The sequence below is a fragment of the Pseudoliparis swirei genome, chromosome 5 (assembly GCF_029220125.1).
Source record: "Pseudoliparis swirei isolate HS2019 ecotype Mariana Trench chromosome 5, NWPU_hadal_v1, whole genome shotgun sequence".
In the NCBI taxonomy this organism is placed as follows: domain Eukaryota; kingdom Metazoa; phylum Chordata; class Actinopteri; order Perciformes; family Liparidae; genus Pseudoliparis; species Pseudoliparis swirei.
Genome location: NC_079392.1, coordinates 11,572,335 through 11,595,234, shown reverse-complemented (window position 1 = coordinate 11,595,234; position 22,900 = coordinate 11,572,335). Strand labels below are relative to the sequence as shown.

At 47.8% G+C, this 22,900-nt stretch overlaps 1 protein-coding gene across 1 annotated transcript; it reads right to left on the bottom strand.

The window, feature by feature from the left end:
• Nucleotides 1–23: 23 nt before the first annotated feature.
• On the bottom strand, nt 24–12,503 carry LOC130194183 (solute carrier family 2, facilitated glucose transporter member 1-like). Its single transcript, XM_056415075.1, is given in 9 exon segments — nt 24–137; nt 616–805; nt 8,115–8,130; nt 10,714–10,755; nt 10,758–10,803; nt 11,414–11,496; nt 11,751–11,772; nt 11,939–12,053; nt 12,493–12,503. Coding segments are annotated over 9 exon segments (639 nt in total).
• Nucleotides 12,504–22,900: the final 10,397 nt, after the last annotated feature.

Below are 22,900 nucleotides of genomic sequence, written 5' to 3'. Positions count from 1 at the left end.
TGGTGACGGTGTGAGAATTATAATTAGATCTCGTCAAACGTCGGACCATTGGTCTCCGACACTTTGAAGAAGGTGAAGACGAAGAACAGGAGCAGCAGGACAGCAAAGATGATGAACACGTAGGGGCCGCACAGCTCCTGTGCAGAGATTAAGGAGAGAGACACAATAAATCCTTAATTAATCTGACAAACTATTCAAATCTTAAAGCACCGAATGTGCCAAAATGCCGTCAAACATGTTTATTGCGTTGCGGCAGTAAGCGTCTCATCTTCCTGTACGTCATTGTGGTCCACCGCTTTGGTGCATTACGAGCCAATGAACAATGATGGATTGTGAATATATGCCATGATTAATTGCAGTAATCTGGGAAGATGTATCCAAATGTGAGGAAGGGGAAAATATATATATTTCATTACATTTATATGAGTGATAATTATATGTATATCTTCACATTTAATGATAATCCTCTAAAAATAGTTTTGTAAATTAAACTAAACTTGAGAATTGTGTCTTACTTCTGTATAACTAGTACCAAATTATGAAACACTCTCCAGGAAACCTAAGAATACAAAAGTACCCGATAACAGCGCCCTAATGTTTTCTCTTTCAACCCACCTCTACACACTGGAAGCCCATTCCTACTATGAAGTTAGCAGTCCAGCTGGAGAAACCAGCCAGAGCAAAGGCAGAGCGCCGGGCTCCCTGTGAGAACAACTCTGCTATGATGAACCAGGGGATGGAACACGGTCCCATCTCAAAGAATGATACGAAGGAGAAGATGGCCACGATGCTCAAATACAACATCCTGACATCCTACGAGCTGGTCCTAGAACAGAGGACAAGAGGGAGGTTACACACTGGTACTTACTGGGTGGGAACAACCTGACAACCACATTAGCGAAACCTACTGTTAAGAGAGACGCGTACGTGAACCGAATTCTGTCGCCTCGGGTGAGAGACGGAAAGAAAAGGCACGCCGCAGTCTTCTCGGGTAGGGGAAACCGGGGGAGGAGAGGAGCGGGGAGGGGGGGGGAACGGGAACGAGACGGGAGAGGAGAGATGGAGAGGAGGGGGAAAGGTTTGAGGTGCGAGCCGGCTCACACCGGGTACTTTATTGAGGGGAAATAATCGTGCTCTAATGACAGACGTGTAGATAACTGTCGTAAAAGCCCGTCGGCGACGCCCAGGCGCAGCGCGTCACCGCGCGCTGCTAACCTGTCGCACTGGAGAGGACGCGAGTCCACGGGTCACGATGCCCGGCCTCTCTTCTGACGAACGGCCCCGGTCACGGTCCCTCACCTTGCGCTTCGAGGGGGAACGGGAAACTCGAGCGAGGGCGAAGACCGAGTTAAGGGGGAGAGGAGGCGGAGATCAGTAACTCCCTCTATATGATTCCGCGATCGTTCGGGCCTGATGAATGACGCGCGTGCACATAGACAGTGGTAGCTGTTATTCTCGGCACGCGGCACCCCGGATGATGTCAGATCGATCTCCGCGGAGAGAAATGCTGGGTATTAAATTATCTAGTCTCCTCCCAAACACGCTCGAGGGTACAAGGCTCGTAGAGCGGCTGGCGGGACACTTATTAATATTCTTATTCTTAGGACAAACTCCGCGACGAGGACTCAAGTGTTACGAGTCCCTCTCTTGGTCCCGGAGCCAACCACGGCTCGGCCGAGAGCCGGAGGTCTACCAGCTGCAGCGATTTCTCTCGTCAGTACAAAATGTCAGTGGAGAGTGTGAGGGCTCAGAATGGTCCCTGTTGGGACTGAGGTCAGTAGGGGTAGCCGTGCAGACTCACCTCGGAGGCTGCGGGGTCCGCTCTCTCGGGTCTCCGCCTTCCGTCTCCTCGGGTGGGTCGACCGGTGAAGAAATAGGTCTCACAAACAAAGTAAGTCCACAAACCGAATGTAAAGTTTAAGACTGCAAGGCAGCCAAGTATTTTATTCAAAAAAAGAAAGAAGAAAGAAACAAAGTACAATTACAAGTCAGTTCCCTCACGGAAGCCTGACGCTAAAACACAACCACTAAAAACCTATTTTTTCTGACCTCTCAAAAACTCTCAAAAAACTCTCTTTTCCTTTTCCCTGTCCGTCACCTTTATACCCTCGGCTCCTCCCACTTTTACCGGATATCCGTCCCTCTTTGGGGTGCTGATGGGGGGTTCATCCCCCCCCCCCTCTCTTCCTGAGAGGTTCTGGAGAGACTCTCTGTCCCACTTCAAAGAGGGGGACCGTTGTCTTCTCTTATCTCTCAGGCACTTAGGGTACCCGCTTTATGATCCTTTCAGACCTGGTGAGACTTCCCGATGCCAGTGACATCAAACACACTCTAACCGGGGGTCAGGATACGGAACATATTGGGAGACATATATCACATTATCATATCAATGACCATTGATCTACAGGCAGGTTAACACACATGAATCCAGGCTCGTGTTTATTCACTTTCGTAGTAACATCCTCTCTGGCCCATTTGGTCAGGATTTGGGCTCCTGAACACACAATCACCCAGGTCTTCATCTGAATATCACAAGAGGTGCCATGGTCCTGTCGTGTCGAGCCAGTTGTAAACGCCTCCGCTGACCCCTCAGGACCTGTGTTCTGTCACACCTGGCCCTCTGCTTCTCGTCCCAGCGATGGCCTCGATGCTTTCATCTGATTTTACAGCCACTCTCCCTGTCGGCCGGCATGATGGATTCCTTGTTGCTTTCCTATTGTCGTAGTCTAATGGAACTGGGGTCCCCTTTGATCTGTTTTATTACCCACATTCCGCATTTACTTTTCCCGGCCTGGTCTCTTCTCGCTAATCCCAGAAAAATTTGCATTCATTTGTCCCACTTCTAACACCCTCTTTTGTGAATTTTGATAAACCAAGCCTCTTTAACATTCCAATTACTTTTATGCAAATGGCACTTAATCTGTTTCCCTTATTATCAGTATCTGTGTTAACCCGACTACTCCTCACACCCTCTCTCGGATTAGCCACAGATACTTAACATCACAACCTGAATTATGCCTCAACCAAACCCCTACATGTTCATAAAAAACCAAAATACAACATAAACCATTGAAAACCTTGAAATCAGTAACATAAAATGAATACCTCAATACAAGTCATATCACATTTCCCCCCCCCCCCCCCCCATGTTACTCACGCTCAATCACCTTGGTACTCCTCCATTGTCCCAGTGTCTCTTCCGCATCGTTGTCACCATATAATCCACATAGTCCAGAAATCAGGACCGCCAAATGTCTATGAGTTATGATTACCCATCAAGTCCAATATTCCGTTCGTAGACAAACTGTCCTGACCCGCTGTGCAATGTACAGCCGGGTCTCTTCATCGAACCCTCTGCACAGAGTGCAATTGAGTTCCTTCGGGGGAACCCTCTGTACGAATTACAGTTGAGTCCCCCCGGTCGAACAGTTCAGTTCGAAAAGGTCAGCACCGGGACGCGTCTGCCCCGGTCCTGCTTGTGGAAAAACAATGTGGGTGGAGCCCACACTGTTGTAGTATTGACCCTGGTTGTCAACGTCGGGTCCCCCGTATGGAGCCTCATACTGCTCGATCTCTGCTGCTCCCCTGCGGTCCTGGTAGTGCCACGTCCGTGGGCTCTGCTTCCAAGAGGCAGGTCAGCTCGGGGGATTCTCGAAACGCCGTTGGCCTTGGTGGGATCTGTGACAGTCTGTCTTGATCCCCAGGTAGAGGTCGGAACGTCACTGCATGCGCTGCTCGGTCTTCAGGAAGACGGATCACTGGTTCTGGTCACAGGATGCACATGCAGGGCTTCTCTCGATCTTTCAGATCCAGGCTTCGCTGTGTGGATGACGCGAACAGACCTGGACCTGCTTGACATTGGGATTCATGGTGCACCCATTCTGGGCGGAGGGTGTGAACTTGTCAAAGTACCGATGGGTGATGTGAGGTTAAAACAATAAACACAAAAGGTAATAATAAAGAATATATCAAAGAAAAACAGAAAGCTAGTTATAGAAACCTTCTGTTGGACTAATTAATGCAAATTTTTTTTTTTGGTAAATAAATTTTTATTATTAATATATAAAATCGAAATAATAATAAAAAATTAAAATATTAAAAATTAAAATACTTAAAAAATCAAAATATTAAAATTTAAAATAATAAAGAAATTAAAATATTAAAATTTAAAATCAAACATTACTATATCAAAGAAAACCAGAAAGCTCGCCATAGAAAACTTCTGTTGGACTAATGAATATATATAATCTCTTTTTTTTTTTTTTAAGTTTAATAAAATTAAAATAATAAATAAAAATCAGAAGACATTTTTTTTTTTGTGTGTGTGGAAATAATAAAAAAATATTAAAATATTAAAAATCAAAATAATAATAAAAAATTTATAATATTAAAAATTTAAATTTAAAAATTAAACTTAACCATTTAAACAGTCAGGGCCCTTTTAAGGCCAGGTTTGGCATGAGCAAATGATTCTGTACGCGACTTCCAATTCACGGTGCTCTCCTATTAGATAGCCGCGCCAGCATCAATGATTTACTGAAATTCTATTAAACGACATAACGTGAAATGTGACGGAAAAACTAACAAAAAGAAAAATATAGCGGGACATGCACTGGTTCAAAAGTAAACTCCCCCCAGGTGACAAGGTCACCCTGTGAGAGAAACAAAAAAAGATAAAAGGTCAAACGGGCGCAAAAGTAAACTCCCCTCAGGTGACAAGGTCACCCTGTGAGAGAAACAAAAAGGTCAACAGGTCGCCCGTCCCCAAAATTCAAAACAAAAGAGTTACCCGTCTAAACATTTACCATTAACTGGCTAAAAGTGATAAAAATTAAAAACAAAACAAAAATCCACACATTCAGTCGATCAGTCAGTTCGTTAAAATGTCTTAAAAACCTGTCAAAAATTGTTGTTTTACCTGTCATCAGGAGATCCTGTTTAAGAGAACCGCCATTCCCTAACACCCTCTCCTTCTCCTTGCCCCCTCTCTGCGCCCCTCGTCCTGTTCTTAAGGAACATCTGTGGGAGGCGCTCTCCTGTTTGTTTAGCACCAAGTTCAAATCTCACCTTCCTGGTCTGCACGAGCCGATTCCTCGGGCTCGCACCTGTTGAATGTAGTGCACTTGCTAGAGCCACTACGCCATATTTTAACATACGGAACAGTATGATAATGGTGTGTTTGATGACATAACATATCCCCTTCAGAATTTTAGCCGTGATGTATCGGGCTAAGGGTAACAAACCTAATTTATGCAGCAGACCAATTATGGCAACCAATATCACCATAATCAGAACAGGTATCAGATATTTCCGCCACCAGAAATATCCTGGGAGGTCAAAACAATAAACAAAACTGAATAAAAGTATCAAAGAAAAATAGGACGCTCGTCCTTAAATCGTCTATCAAAGTTATTTTTGAGTCGTTACAACATAACGCCCCATTACTGTTCTTAGGCCAAACGTGGTAACGCAGGGCCCATAAAAAATCAGGCGACAGGAGGGGAGGCCCTCTCTGGCCAAACCCACAGGGGGTTTGGCTGCCTTTGAGAGACAATTTCAGGTTACCCAGGCTTTTGCCTTCCCAGATTTTGTCCCCCGAGCAGCTGAGCATCCACATGGCTTGTGTTGTGTGTGTGGTCAGGTCACCGATGTCAAGTTCAAGTTCAGGATTGATGGGATAAGGACTTGCTATTCCAAATTAGTTTTGGATGTGTCTGTTAGACAATATCTTAAGTCGCTACAGCGTAGCTTTTCTTAAACCCATCGATCACGGCACATTGCTGACATCGTGATCTGACCTGTGTTGTGTGTGTGTTCAGAGCAGGGATGCCGATCATGTTTCAGAACCTTTAGAATCTTCTCATGACCCACATGCCCTAGTCCTTCGTGCACTTCAGTGACCACCTGATAGGCATCGTCAGGCGGCACCTCAGTGAATGCGTCTTCTCCCTTCCATCCCGGTGGAAATTTCAGGGAGAGTTTGGCCTCCTTGAGTCATGTCTGGGCCATTAGGTTAACTTGTCTATTACCATCATGATCGTAATCTCTAACGTCGGTGTGACTATTAACATGATTCCAATCTAGGTATATAGAACAAGTTATTTCTGCTATCCGACTCCACAAATGCGCGTGGGCGAGTGGTTCGCCTTTTACATTTGCAAAATCTCTTCATGTCCAGTACTCCAATTCCTGAGTACCTGTTTTGTGACAGTAATCTCTGTGGTTACAAGTCTTGGTTTAGAAGTGTTGTTCTTCTTAGCTGCTAAGAGGCCTTCCAAAAAGGCATTCCCACTTCAGCTGTCTGTGCCGTGCCTGCGCACCGGCTTGTTCTTTTTATTAGTGTCTCTTTTTATTTAATTTGTTTTGGTTTCACGATCTGTCAGTTTTATTTTGAACGTTAGTAGTTATGTCGCAACTGATTAAAACGGTCAAAAATATAATTTGCAATCAATGGATCAACCTGAACAAAAACACTTCATAAGAATGAAGTCAATAAATCAAATCAAAGTCAATTAATCAAATCAAACTCGATAAATCAAATTAAAGTCAATAATGTCAAATTAAACTCGATAAATCAAATCAAACTCAATAAATCAAATTAAAGTCAATCAATCAACTTCAAGTCAATAGATCAAATCAAACTCGATAGATCAAATTAAAGTCAATAAATCAAATTAAAGTCGATAAATCAAATTAAAGTCGATAAATCAAATTAAAGTCAATAAATCAAATTAAACTCAATAAATCAAATTAAAGTCAATAAATCAAATTAAACTCGATAAATCAAATTAAAGTCAATGAATCAAATTAAACTCAATAAATCAAATCAAAGTCAATAATGTCAAATTAAACTCGATAAATCAAATCAAACTCAATAAATCAAATTAAAGTCAATCAATCAACTTCAAGTCAATAGATCAAATCAAACTCGATAGATCAAATTAAAGTCAATAAATCAAATTAAAGTCGATAAATCAAATTAAAGTCGATAAATCAAATTAAAGTCAATAAATCAAATTAAACTCAATAAATCAAATTAAAGTCAATAAATCAAATTAAACTCGATAAATCAAATTAAAGTCAATAAATCAAATTAAACTCAATAAATCAAATCAAACTCAATGCATCAAATTAAACTCGATAAATCAAATTAAAGTCCTTCGGTTATTTTAATGTAAACTATCAACTAAATTAAAGTCAATAATGTGTGTTCAATCGAACACTCACCTCCTAGGAGGATCACACCTGTTCAAGGTCGTCCAACTCGCTTCGGAAATAAAAGGAGGATATGTTATCCTATTCTAGGTTCCTGTTATATTTTCCTGTTTAACTAGGACGTCTGAGTGTCCATAAACTGCTATATTCGGTGAGGTCGTGAGGATGAGGCATGATGCATTTGACAAGAGCCTGTTTGGGAAGAGGGGGGGAAACAATGAAAACAAAGCTCCAGCATGTAACACACTGCAGCCTCTTATAGGGATTTAGTCAGATATTTATTTCCACATGTCCTGGGGGAACACAAGGATTGTTTATCCAACACTGCCAGATTTATCATAGATGGTCAAAACAACACTGCCGTTATTACAGTATTATTCGCGCCACCCTGCACATCAATATGCACAATAAAGGAAGAGGGAGACCAGTGTCTGAGCGATACAACTGTGGTCGGAGTGGGACGTCACTTACAGCCGTGGTGACGATGTATACGGCCCTCTTTCTCCTCTCAGCCTCCGCTTGAACCGCGCACCTCTCTTCCAAATAAAAAGGCTGTGATCCCACGCACACCTCTTGGAATATGTTTGAGGAGAAATCCCAGAAGGATTTCGACCCCTATCGTGTTTAGGGTAATCGTTACAGCCGCAGTCTGGTTAGAACGGCGTCACTATAGACAATCACACACACACACATCAGCCGGAATAAATGGTGATACGCTCACTCTTTTTATTCGCGGTTAATTATTTAAACACACATGCCAAGCGACGGCTATCTCCAAGCGGGGAGCCTCACTCATCGGCTTGTGTTTAAAGTTTTGTAATTAAACTCAATTAATTACAAGTACTAGGAGAGTTGTTGTGCCTTTTTTCGTCTCTTCAGTTCCTCGGCCTTTATCGCACCAAGGCATCAGCTCAGCTGGGCTTTCTCTGTGTGCCAATAACGCATTTTTAGGGTTAAACTGGGTTTTAGACGGGAGACGAGCGTAGAAATTTACGCCCTCGCCAAGCGGGTTTTTCCAACGAGCTAGGTAACTCTTCAACCTATTGCGCACTGATTTATTTACTTTATGCTAACTTCCTTTAAAACGCCCTCTCGTGAAGTACTTCTAGTTCTAAAGGATTTCCTCCTCTCCGGAACTACCAAAACGCTGAAAATCGATCGGTACCGCGTTAAATGGACGGTTCCTTTTCCAGGGAAAAGGACGGCCAGATTACGGGCTTCGATTGCCCCGATAAACAGGTGGAGTGCCTCGGTGATGAGGGCAGAGGGGAGATAATGGGTGTTCCCCGGCACGGGGGACGAGCATACAGGTAGTCCGAGTGCTCGCCGGGTAATCACCGGTTACCTTCTCTGGCTAAGTAAATAAATCAATTCAGTTCGTTTTCACTGGTTTCATACAGTTTTTCGTCGGGGAGGGTTTGTGTGTTTTAACCTGAGAGAGAAGAATCCGCTCCTTGTGCTTGAAGTTGAGAAACCCAGATTTCAATATCTAATCCTTGGTTTCTATTTAATTAACCGCGTATTGATTAATTAAGTTATCAAACACAAGCCTATCTACCTCTCAGGTCCCTGTTCGGGCGCCATGTTAAGAGAGACGCGTACGTGAACCGAATTCTGTCGCCTCGGGTGAGAGACGGGAAGAAAAGGCACGCCTGCAGTCTTCTCGGGTAGGGGAAACCGGGGGGGGAGAGGAGCGGGGAGAAACGAGACGGGAGAGGAGAGATGGAGAGGAGGGGGAAAGGTTTGAGGTGCGAGTCGGCTCACACCGGGTACTTTATTGAGGGAAATAATCGTGCTCTAATGACAGACGTGTAGAAAACTGTCGTAAAAGCCCGTCGGCGACGCCCAGGCGCAGCGCGTCACCGCGCGCGGCTAACCTGTCGCACTGGAGAGGACACGGGTCCACGCGGGTCACGATGCCCGGCCTCTCTTCTGACGAACGGCCCGGTCACGGTCCCTCACCTTGCGCTCGAGGGGAACGAAACTCGAGCGAGGGCCGAGTTAAGGGGAGAGGAGGCGGAGATCAGTAACTCCTCTATATGATTCCGCGATCGTTCGGGCCTGATGAATGACGCGTGCACATAGACAGTGGTAGCTGTTATTCTCGGCACGCGGCACCCCGGATGATGTCAGATCGATCTCCGCGGAGAGAAATGCTGGGTATTTAATTATCTAGTCCCCTCCCAAACACGCTCGAGGGTACAAGGCTCGTAAAGCGGCTGGCGGGACACTTATTAATATTCTTATTCTTAGGACAAACTCCGCGACGAGGACTCAAGTGTTACGAGTCCCTCTCTTGGTCCCGGAGCCAACCACGGCTCGGCCGAGAGACGGAGGTCTACCAGCTGCAGCGATTTCTCTCGTCAGTACAAAATGTCAGTGGAGAGTGTGAGGGCTCAGAATGGTCCCTGGGGGACTGAGGTCAGTAGGGGTAGCCGTGCAGACTCACCTCGGAGGCTGCGGGGTCCGCTCTCTCGGGTCTCCGCCTTCCGTCTCCTCGGGTGGGTCGACCGGTGAAGAAATAGGTCTCACAAACAAAGTAGGTCCACAAACCGAATGTAAAGTTTAAGACTGCAAGGCAGCCAAGTATTTTATTCAAAAAAGGAAGAAAGAAATAAACAAAGTACAGTTATAAGTCAGTTCCCTCTCGGAAGCCTGACTCTAAAACACAACCACTAAAAACCTCTTTTTTCTGACCTCTCAAAAACCCTCAAAAACTCTCCTTCAGCCTGTTCGTCACCTTTATACCCTCGGCTCCTCCCACTTTTACCGGATATCCGTCCCTCTTTGGGGTGCTGATGGGGGGTTCATCCCCCCCCCCCTCTCTTCCTGAGAGGTTCTGGAGAGACTCTCTGTCCCACTTCAAAGAGGGGGACCGTTGTCTTCTCTTATCTCTCAGGCATTTAGGGTACCCGCTTTATGATCCTTTCAGACCTGGTGAGACTTCCCGATGCCAGTGACATCAAACACACTCTAACCGGGGGTCAGGATACGGAACATATTGGGAGACATATATCACATTATCATATCAATGACCATTGATCTACAGGCAGGTTAACACACATGAATCCAGGCTTGTGTTTATTCACTTTCGTAGTAACATCCTCTCTGGCCCATTTGGTCAGGATTTGGGCTCCTGAACACACAATCAACCAGGTCTTCATTTGAGTCTCACAAGAGGTGCCATGGTCCTGTCGTGTCGAGCCGGTTGTAAACGCCTCCGCTGACCCCTCAGGACCTGTGTTCTGTCACACCTGGCCCTCTGCTTCTCGTCCCAGCGATGGCCTCGATGCTTTCATCTGATTTTACAGCCACTCTCCCTGTCGGCCGGCATGATGGATTCCTTGTTGCTTTCCTATTGTTGTAGTCTAATGGAACTGGGGTCCCCTTTGATCTGTTTTATTACTCAGATTCCGCATTTACTTTTCCCGGCCTGGTCTATTCTCGCTAATCCCAGAAAAAGTCGCATTTATTTGTCCCACTTCTAACACTACCAACAAAGCCAAAGCTATATAGTCATCAAGATGGCAGATCCAGCAGCCCCAGCAGGTGCAGAGCCCGGCGTCCTGCACGCTGGACAACAAACAGCTGCATGGAAAAATAAACAAGAAGGGAAGGAACAAGGTTCGTGCAGAGCTAAAAAGATGCAATCCTTTATCAACCTATACGTAGTTCAACAAAGATGCTACATTTGCTTCTTGGGCAAAACTACTTAACCGTGTTAACACAATAACCATCTTACGCCTCAGATATGTCCACAAACAACAATAAAGGATTTTGAAAATGACTTGTGAAAATCTCTCTACAACTTAAAAGTGCCAACGTGTAAGATTTAGGGCAGTCTCTCAGCAGAAGTGGAATATAATATTTAATTCGTGAAATCTTAACATCTTCGCTTAGAAAGAGCCCTCAAAGAGAGCTCTTCATGGAGTCAACCGTGTAGCAGACAAAAACAAACCCTGGCACTCGAGAGAGCCTTTTGACTTTTGACTGTACTTGAAGGCCACCGTAGTTCCTCGACACGCTTGAAAAACTGCAGTAACGTCAATGCAGCTTTGGAAAGGGAAGAGCGGTTTTCAGCTGACCAGTTCGATGAAATTCTACACACTGTCTCTTTAATCATTTTAAGCCCTTTAATGATCTGTACTGTATTGAGGACTTTCCTTTTCGAAACCTTAAAAATGTTAACTGTACTCACCGATAGCACAGTGAAAGCTGTGTTCACGACACCGGCTCCAATAGTGGCATAGAAAGGCTGCTCAACTCCGGCTTTCTCAAAGAGATAAGATAGATGAGATAAGATAAGATATATACTTTAATAATCCCCAAGGGGAAATTAGTTCTCTGCATTTAACCCATCCTTAGTTATTAAGGAGCAGTGGGCTGCAGCGATGCGCCCGGGGAGCAACTGGGGGTTCAGTGCCTTGCTCAAGGACACTTCGACTTGCAACTAATGGGGAGAGCGGGGATCGAACCGACAACCTTGGGGTTGCAGGACGACCCTCTTACCCCACTGAGCTACAGCCGCCCCCAGATACGAGTGGAGTAGTCGAAGACCTGGCAAGCAAGACAAACACAGATTTAATATGAGGGAATCTCATTTTGTGCTGAGCACGTCAGGGAAAAGTGACGTTTCTCTGAGGTTCCTGAGTGCTTGTCTTCAGAATCACGATGGCGGTCCTCGCGGTGAACAGTAGGACAAGGTCGAAGCGTGGACACTCACAGTGTTGATGCCGGACAGCTGCAGGACGAAAGCGATCAGGAAGGGCTGGCGGTAGAGTGGCGAGCGGAAAAGCTCCAGGATGGTCACCGTCTTCTCCCTCCCTGGCTTTTTAGCACTGATTTGGTTGTCGCAGCTATATTATCGCTTTTATTTTGTGTAATAAATGCCAAATCGATACATTTATTTAATTGCAAATGTTCTGACAGTTAGAATCGTCATTTCCTCAGCCATTATCTGGGATTTGTCAGTCTCCACCTCAGTGCCTTTTTTCTGCATAATGACTGAAGGTTATTGAAATGCTTCTCCACATTGGCCCCACTGGATGGATAATATTATTGGATGGATTCACATTATATAATAATAATCAAAGATGCAAACAATGGAGAAAAAGCATTTGTTTTCCCTGGCTTTATATTTCCAATACAGCAAAAGCTTTTGATTGTCATCGCAAATTCATCTTATAGCTCAGATCAATGGACAAAGGCCCTGTCGCACAAGTAAAGGTCAATCAAGATGTCTCTTACTTCATAAGGGAACCGGACAGGGAGACTCACTGTCTTGCCATATCTTTGCTATGTAACATCTTGCTGTGAGGCAATAGTGCTCGCCACCACACCACCATGCAGCCCTTGAACACAATGTAAAAAAAGCCTTTAGAAAAATTAAATAAACTTTTTGCAGATTAGATACAATTATTTATGATCCTGCCGCAGTTTCTCCACCTGTTTCAGAGATTACAATTACCGATTCTTACAGCATCTTTTAAATGTTGAATATATTAATAAATATTGTTACATAAAACAATGAAAGGAAAATTAACCAAAGCTAAATCATGTTGTGGTCAGCCATTCCGAACCTGCATGTATATTTCAGTTGATGAGATATGAGATAATGATTTATGTGATAAATTATACATCAAATATTATAAACATCCAGATTAACAAAATAAATTATGAATGGAGGGAGGCAGTGCCACCATCTGGACGATTGAGGGAATATTTGTTGAGCAGCATTTGCGCACAATTTCCAATCATTAGTTAATATTCCACGATGTACCAGCTCACTGGAATTTGTGAAAAGATGAGTTTTATACTATTTCATTATTATTGCTATTATTATAAATATTATTGATAATTATTATTATAATAGCAAATAATAATGATGATTCTAGGGTTTCAGTCCTTTGGACCCCCTAATGAGGGACTCATCTTGCTTAGAATGTGAATTGTCAGCCTTTGAGAAAAGAGTCATTTTACTGTTGAAAAACATTCAAACCAAGACACAAATATACAAATCATGACCCACTAGAAAATGATTAATACAGCAGTAATCGCTTATTACTCTATAAAAACCCTGGATTGTTAGTTTAATGCAGCATGGTCTACGGTCACTGAATAATGTTATTAGTGATTTAGTTGTGCATTATTTAATTAGATTAATGAGATAAAATAAAATAATGTCATATTCATTGATTGTGTTGTTACTGTGTTTTAATTTATGTATAATGATTCCTTCTGTACACATTACATCTTTTACACCTGTCCATCCTGGAGAGGGATCCTCCTCTGTTGCTCTCCTGAAGGTTTCTTCCCTTGTTTCCCCGTGAAGTGAGGTTTTGGGACTGGGATGTCTATATGTACAGATTGTAAAGCACTCTGAGACAAATTTGTAGCCTGTGAAAACGGGCTTTACAAATAAACTGAATTGAATTGAATTGTGTCTGGGACATGTCAGGTTTTTCAGGTTCTATGAAAGTAGCCTTTGTCACTAAAGCCTTGTTACTGCCTCCATAGCTGAGGGAGGAGTAATTCACAACCTAAGTGCCACATGCATCACAGACAGCATACTTGTCTATTCCCTGAGTCGTGAGGAGTAACAGCAATCATCATGGAAAGACACATCCTTTGTTGGATATTTTTGTTTGGATATTTATATTCTACGGCACAAAGTAACTATACCAATTATATTTATTAAATAATATGTTTGATTGTTATTTAACTTTATTTATTGTACTTTACTTATTGTACTTTACTTATTGTATCAGAGTAGACATCAGAAGTGTTAAGTAAGTTAAGGATTTCCTTCCTTCTGTATCATCCATTCTACATTTGACAAAATCAACATGTCTTTATGTAATGGCCTACTAATCTTTTGACTGTTTTACCATTTTTATTATAATTTTTACTTTTTAATATATTTTATTCTGATACTAGAAACCAATTAATATAGCAGTAATCACGAATTAATCTGTAACACACTGGATTGTTGGTTTAATGCAGCATGGTGTCAGGTCACTGAATAATGTTATGAATGATTTTAATTTGCATTATGTTATTGAATTGTGTATCTGGGACATATCTGGTTTTTCAGGTTCTATAGCCTTTATCACCAAAGCCTTGTTACTGCCTCCATAGCTGAGGGAGGAGTAATTCACAACCTAAGTGCAACATGCATCACAGACAGCATACTTGTCTATTCCCTGAGTCGTGAGGAGTAACAGCAATCATCATGGAAAGACACATCCTTTGTTGGATATTTTTGTTTGGATATTTATATTCTACGGCACAAAGTAGCTATACACAAATTATATTTTTTAAATAATATGGGTGATTGTTAATTTACTTTATTTATTGTACTTTACTTATTGTACTTTACTTATTGTATCAGAGTAGACATCAGAAGTGTTAAGTACTCATAAATTAAGGATTTAGTAAGGTCTATGTTTTTGAGTCATGTTCGATAATGCTAAAATGAATACACTTATTATTAATTGTATTGTTATGAATATATGTATTCATAATATTATTATTGATACCTCTTTCCTTATGAACCAATAATAGTTGGAGTGATAATGTGTTTATTTATTTTGAGAAATTGTAAAATTCTAATTATAAAAAAAATAACACAATTCTAAACATGCTTATAATTATTTTTTAAATTAAAAACAACGACTGAATAGTTTTCACAACAACCAAAAAACGCTGTTCATAGTACTGATTCATTTCCAAGATGAAATTTATTGCCTGACTGATCTTCTGTCAAGGACGTTGGAGATTAAAAACAAGAGCATGCATATCAAGCATCAGGTGTCACTGTTTCACTTTTTAAATGTTACCAAAAAGCTAGACGATACGTTTGAAAGTTATTTGCAGTATTAATTTAATAGCTTTGCAACATTGACATTTTAATATTGCAAAACATATTTTCATTCCAAATTAAGCTGTTTGAAACAAAAGAAAAAAACACATGTATAACACATGTATGAATCATTCCTTATAAGTTAAACAAAACATGATGTATGGAAATAGTGAGGTATTTAGATTTGATTGTTGAACATTTTTGAAAAACTGAAATTCTTGTTGTTACTCATACTGAATAATTCACTGCAATTACAGCCACAACAACATCTGCCCCCACGACAACACCTGCTCCCACGACGACACCTGTTGCAACGACAACACTTGGCCCCACAACAACACCTGCCCCCACAACAACACCTGCCCCCACGACAACACCTGCCCCCACGACAACACCTGCTCCCACAACAACACCTGCCCCCACAACAACACCTGCTCCCACGACAACACCTGCTCCCACGACAACACCTGCCCCCACGACAACACCTGCCCCCACGACAACACCTGCTCCCACGACAACACCTGCTCCCACGACAACACCTGCTCCCACGACAACTGCAGCGCCCACAACAACTGCAGCGCCCACAACAACTGCAGCACTCACAACAACTGCAGCGCCCACAACAACTGCTGCACCCACAACAACTGCAGCGCCCACAACAACTGCAGCACCCACAACAACTGCAGCGCCCACAACAACTGCAGCGCCTACAACAACTGCAGCGCCTACAACAACTACAGCGCCAACAACAACTGCTGCACCCACAACAACTGCAGCGCCCACAACAACTGCAGCGCCTACAACAACTGCAGCGCCTACAACAACTGCAGCGCCCACAACAACTGCAGCGCCCACAACAACTGCAGCGCCTACAACAACTGCAGCGCCCACAACAACTGCAGCGCCTACAACAACTGCAGCGCCTACAACAACTACAGCGCCCACAACAACTGCTGCACCCACAACAACTGCAGCGCCCACAACAACTGCAGCGCCTACAACAACTGCAGCACCCACAACAACTGCAGCGCCCACAACAACTGCAGCGCCCACAACAACTGCAGCGCCCACAACAACTGCAGCGCCCACAACAACTGCAGCGCCTACAACAACTGCAGCGCCCACAACAACTGCAGCGCCTACAACAACTGCGCCCACAACAACTGCAGCGCCCACAACAACTGCAGCGCCCACAACAACTGCAGCGCCCACAACAACTGCAGCGCCCACAACAACTGCTGCACCCACAACAACTGCAGCGCCCACAACAACTGCAGCGCCCACAACAACTGCAGCACCCACAACAACTGCAGCGCCCACAACAACTGCAGCGCCCACAACAACTGCAGCGCCCAACAACTGCGGCGCCCACAACAACTGCAGCACCCACAACAACTGCAGCGCCCACAACAACTGCAGCACCCACAACAACTGCAGCGCCCACAACAACTGCAGCACCCACAACAACTGCAGCGCCCACAACAACTGCAGCGCCCACAACAACTGCTGCACCCACAACAACTGCAGTGCCCACAACAACTGCCGCGCCCACAGCTGCAGCACCCACAACAACTGCAGCGCCCACAACAACTGCTGCACCCACAACAACTGCAGCGCCCACAACAACTGCAGCGCCCACAACAACTGCAGCACCCACAACAACTGCTGCACCCACAACAACTGCAGCGCCCACAACAACTGCAGCGCCCACAACAACTGCAGCACCCACAACAACTGCAGCGCCCACAACAACTGCAGCGCCCACAACAACTGCAGCCCACAACAACTGCAGCGCCCACAACAACTGCAGCGCACAACAACTGCAGCGCCCACAACAACTGCAGCGCCCACAACAACTGCAGCACCCACAACAACTGCACCACCCACAACAACTGCAGCGCCCACAACAACTGCAGCACCCACAACAACTGCAGCACCCACAACAACTGCAGCGCCCACAACAACTGCAGCACCCACAACAACTGCAGCACCCACAACAACTGCAGCGCCCACAACAACTGCAGCGCCCACAACAACTGCAGCACCCACAACAACTGCAGCGCCCACAACAACTGCAGCACCCACAACAACTGCAGCACCCACAACAACTGCAGCGCCCACAACAACTGCAGCGCCCACAACAACTGCAGCACCCACAACAACTGCAGCGCCCACAACAACTGCAGCGCCCACAACAACTGCAGCACCCACAACAACTGCAGCACCCACAACAACTGCAGCACCCACAACAACTGCAGCGCCCACAACAACTGCAGCACCCACAACAACTGCAGCGCCCACAACAACTGCAGCGCCCACAACAACTGCAGCACCCACAACAACTGCAGCACCCACAACAACTGCAGCGCCCACAACAACTGCAGCCCACAACAACTGCAGCACCCACAACAACTGCAGCGCCCACAACAACTGCAGCACCCACAACAACTGCAGCGCCCACAACAACTGCAGCACCCACAACAACTGCAGCGCCCACAACAACTGCAGCACCCACAACAACTGCAGCGCCCACAACAACTGCAGCGCCCACAACAACTGCAGCGCCCACAACAACTGCAGCACCCACAACAACTGCAGCGCCCACAACAACTGCCGCACCCACAACAACTGCAGCGCCCACAACAACTGCAACGCCCACAACAACTGCAGCGCCTACAACAACTGCAGCACCCACAACAACTGCAGCGCCCACAACAACTGCAACGCCCACAACAACTGCAGCGCCCACAACAACTGCAGCGCCCACAACAACTGCAGCGCCCACAACAACTGCAGCGCCCACAACAACTGCAGCGCCCACAACAACTGCAGCGCCCACAACAACTGCAGCGCCCACAACAACTGCAGCGCCCACAACAACTGCAGCGCCCACAACAACTGCAGCGCCCACAACAACTGCAGCGCCCACAACAACTGCAGCACCCACAACAACTGCAGCGCCCACAACAACTGCAGCGCCCACAACAACTGCAGCGCCCACAACAACTGCAGCACCCACAACAACTGCAGCGCCCACAACAACTGCAGCGCCCACAACAACTGCAGCGCCCACAACAACTGCCATGCCCACAACAACTGCAGCACCCACAACAACTGCCATGCCCACAACAACTGCAGCGCCCACAACAACTGCCATGCCCACAACAACTGCAGCGCCCACAACAACTGCAGCGCCCACAACAACTGCAGCACCCACAACAACTGCAGCGCCCACAACAACTGCAGCACCCACAACAACTGCAGCGCCCACAACAACTGCAGCGCCCACAACAACTGCAGCGCCCACAACAACTGCAGCGCCCACACAACAACTGCAGCGCCCACAACAACTGCAGCGCCCACAACAACTGCCATGCCCACAACAACTGCAGCGCCCACAACAACTGCAGCGCCCACAACAACTGCAGCGCCCACAACAACTGCCATGCCCACAACAACTGCAGCGCCCACAACAACTGCAGCGCCCACAACAACTGTCACAGCCACAACAACTGCAGCACCCACAACAACTGCAGCGCCCACAACAACTGCAGTGCCCACAACTGCAGCACCCACAACAACTGCAGCGCCCACAACAACTGTCACGCCCACAACAACTGCAGCGCCCACAACAACTGTCACGCCCACAACAACAGCTGCGCCCACAACAACTGCAGCGCCCACAACAACTGCCACGCCCACAACAACTGCAGCGCCCACAACAACTACGCCCACAACAACAGCAGCGCCCACAACAACTGCAGCGCCCACAACAACTGCCACACCCACAACAACTGCAGCGCCCACAACAACTGCACACCCACAACAACTGCAGCGCCCACAACAACTGCAGCGCCCAACAACTGCAGCGCCCACAACAACTGCAGCGCCCACAACAACTGCAGCACCCACAACAACTGCAGCGCCCACAACAACTGCAGCACCCACAACAACTGCGCCCACAACAACTGCAGCGCCCACAACAACTGCAGCGCCCACAACAACTGCAGCGCCCACAACAACTGCAGCGCCCACAACAACTGCAGCGCCCACAACAACTGCAGCACCCACAACAACTGCAGCACCCACAACTGCAGCGCCCACAACAACTGCAGCGCCCACAACAACTGCAGCGCCCACAACAACTGCAGCACCCACAACAACTGCGCCCACAACAACTGCCATGCCCACAACAACTGCAGCGCCCACAACAACTGCAGCGCCCACAACAACTGCAGCGCCCACAACAACTGCAGCGCCCACAACAACTGCAGCGCCCACAACAACTGCAGCCCACAACAACTGCAGCACCCACAACAACTGCAGCGCCCACAACAACTGCAGCGCCCACAACAACTGCAGCACCCACAACAACTGCAGCGCCCACAACTGCAGCGCCCACAACAACTGCAGCGCCCACAACAACTGCAGCACCCACAACAACTGCAGCGCCCACAACAACTGCAGCGCCCACAACAACTGCAGCGCCCACAACAACTGCAGCGCCCACAACAACTGCTGCCCACAACCTGCAACAACAGCAGCGCCCACAACAACTGCAGCACCCACAACAACTGCAGCGCCCACAACAACTGCAGTGCCCACAACAACTGCAGCGCCCACAACAACAGCAGTGCCTACAACAACTGCAGCGCCCACAACAACTGCAGCGCCCACAACAACTGCAGCACCCACAACAACTGCAGTGCCCACAACAACTGCAGCGCCCACAACAACTGCAGCACCCACAACAACTGCAGCGCCCACAACAACTGCAGCACCCACAACAACTGCAGCACCCACAACAACTGCAGCGCCCACAACAACTGCAGCGCCCACAACAACTGCACAACAACTGCAGCACCCACAACAACTGCAGCACCCACAACAACTGCCGCACCCACAACAACTGCAGCGCCCACAACAACTGCAGCACCCACAACAACTGCAGCGCCTACAACAACTGCAGCGCCTACAACTGCAGCGCCCACAACAACTGCAGCGCCCACAACAACTGCAGGCCCACAACAACTGCAGCCCACAACAACTGCCACCCACAACAACTGCAGCCCACAACAACTGCAGCGCCCACAACAACTGCAGCACCCACAACAACTGCAGCACCCACAACAACTGCAGCACCCACAACAACTGCAGCACCCACAACAACTGCAGCGCCCACAACAACTGCAGCACCCACAACAACTGCAGCGCCACAACAACTGCAGCGCCCACAACAACTGCAGCACCCACAACAACTGCAGCACCCACAACAACTGCAGCACCCACAACAACTGCAGCGCCCACAACAACTGCAGCACCCACAACAACTGCAGCGCCCACAACAACTGCAGCGCCCACAACAACTGCAGCGCCCACAACAACTGCAGCACCCACAACAACTGCAGCGCCCACAACAACTGCAGCGCCCACAACAACTGCAGCACCACAACAACTGCAGCGCCCACAACAACTGCAGCGCCCACAACAACTGCAGCGCCCACAACAACTGCTGCGCCCACAACTGCAGCACCCACAACAACTGCAGCGCCCACAACAACTGCAGCACCCACAACAACTACAGCGCCCACAACAACTGCAGCGCACACAACAACTGCAGCGCCCACAACAACTGCAGTGCCCACAACAACTGCAGTGCCCACAACAACTGCAGCGCCCACAACAACTGCAGCGCCCACAACAACTGCCGCACCGACAACAACTGCAGCGCCCACAACAACTGCCATGCCCACAACAACTGCAGCGCCCACAACAACTGCAGCGCCCACAACAACTGCAGCGCCCACAACAACTGCAGCGCCCACAACAACTGCCATGCCCACAACAACTGCAGCGCCCACAACAACTGCAGCGCCCACAACAACTGCAGCCACAACAACTGCAGCGCCCAACAACTGCACACACAACAACTGCAGCGCCCACAACAACTGCAGCGCCCACAACAACTGCAGCACCCACAACAACTGCAGCGCCCACAACAACTGCAGCGCCCACAACAACTGCGCCCACAACAACTGCAGCACCCACAACAACTGCAGCGCCCACAACAACTGCAGCGCCCACAACAACTGTGGCACCCACAACAACTGCAGCGCCCACAACAACTGCAGCGCCAACAACTGCAGCTCCCACAACAACAGCAGCGCCCACAACAACTGCAGTGCCCACAACAACAGCAGCGCCCACAACAACAGCAGCTCCCACAACAACAGCAGCGCCCACAACAACTGCAGCGCCCACAACAACTGCAGCGCCCACAACAACTGCAGCGCCCACAACAACTGCAGCGCCCACAACAACTGCAGCGCCCACAACAACTGCAGCACCCACAACAACTGCGCCCACAACAACTGCAGCACCCACAACAACTGCAGCGCCCACAACAACTGCACCCACAACAACTGCACCCACAACAACTGCAGCGCCCACAACAACTGCAGCACCCACAACAACTGCAGTGCCCACAACAACTGCTGCACCCACAACAACTGCAGCGCCCACAACAACTGCAGCGCCCACAACAACTGCAGCGCCCACAACAACTGCTGCACCCACAACAAATACAGCGCCCACAACAACTGCAGCACCCACAACAACTGCAGCGCCCACAACAACTGCCACACCCACAACAGCGGCACCCACAACAACTGCAGCGCCCACAACAACTGCAGCGCCCACAACAACTGCTGCACCCACAACAAATACAGCGCCCACAACAACTGCAGCACCCACAACAACTGCAGCGCCCACAACAACTGCTGCACCCACAACAAATACAGCGCCCACAACAACTGCAGCGCCCACAACAACTGCAGCGCCCACAACAACTGCTGCACCCACAACAACTGCAGCGCCCACAACAACTGCAGCGCCCACAACAACTGCTGCACCCACAACAACTGCAGCACCCACAACAACTGCAGCGCCCACAACAACTGCTGCACCCACAACAAATACAGCGCCCACAACAACTGCAGCACCCACAACAACTGCAGCGCCCACAACAACTGCTGCACCCACAACAAATACAGCGCCCACAACAACTGCCGCGCCCACAACAACTGCTGCACCCACAACAAATACAGCGCCCACAACAACTGCAGCGCCCACAACAACTGCCGCCCACAACAACTGCTGCACCCACAACAACTGCCCCACAACAACACCTGCCCCACAACAACTGCTGCCCCACAACAACCGCAGCCCACAACAACTGCTGCACCCACAACAACTGCCCACAACAACTGCAGCCCCACAACAACTGCAGCACCTGCCCCCACAACACCTGCCCCCACAACAACTGCCCCACAACAACACCTGCCCCCACAACAACACCTGTTGCAACAACAACACCTGCCCCCACAACACCACCTGGCCCCACAACAACACCTGCTCCCACAACAACTGCCCCCCACAACACCTGCCCCCACAACACCTGCTCCCCACAACACCTGCCCCCACAACACCTGCCCACAACAACACCTGCTCCCACAACAACACCTGCTCCCACAACACCTGCCCCACGACAACACCTGCTCCCACAACAACACCTGCTCCCACAACACCTGCCCCCACAACACCTGCTCCCACGACAACACCTGCCCCCACAACAACACCTGCCCCCACGACAACACCTGCTCCCACAACAACACCTGCTCCCACGACAACACCTGCTCCCACGACAACACCTGCCCCCACAACAACACCTGCTCCCACGACAACACCCGCCCCACGACAACACCCGCCCCCACAACAACACCTGTCCCCACAACACCTGCCCCCACGACAACACCTGCTCCCACG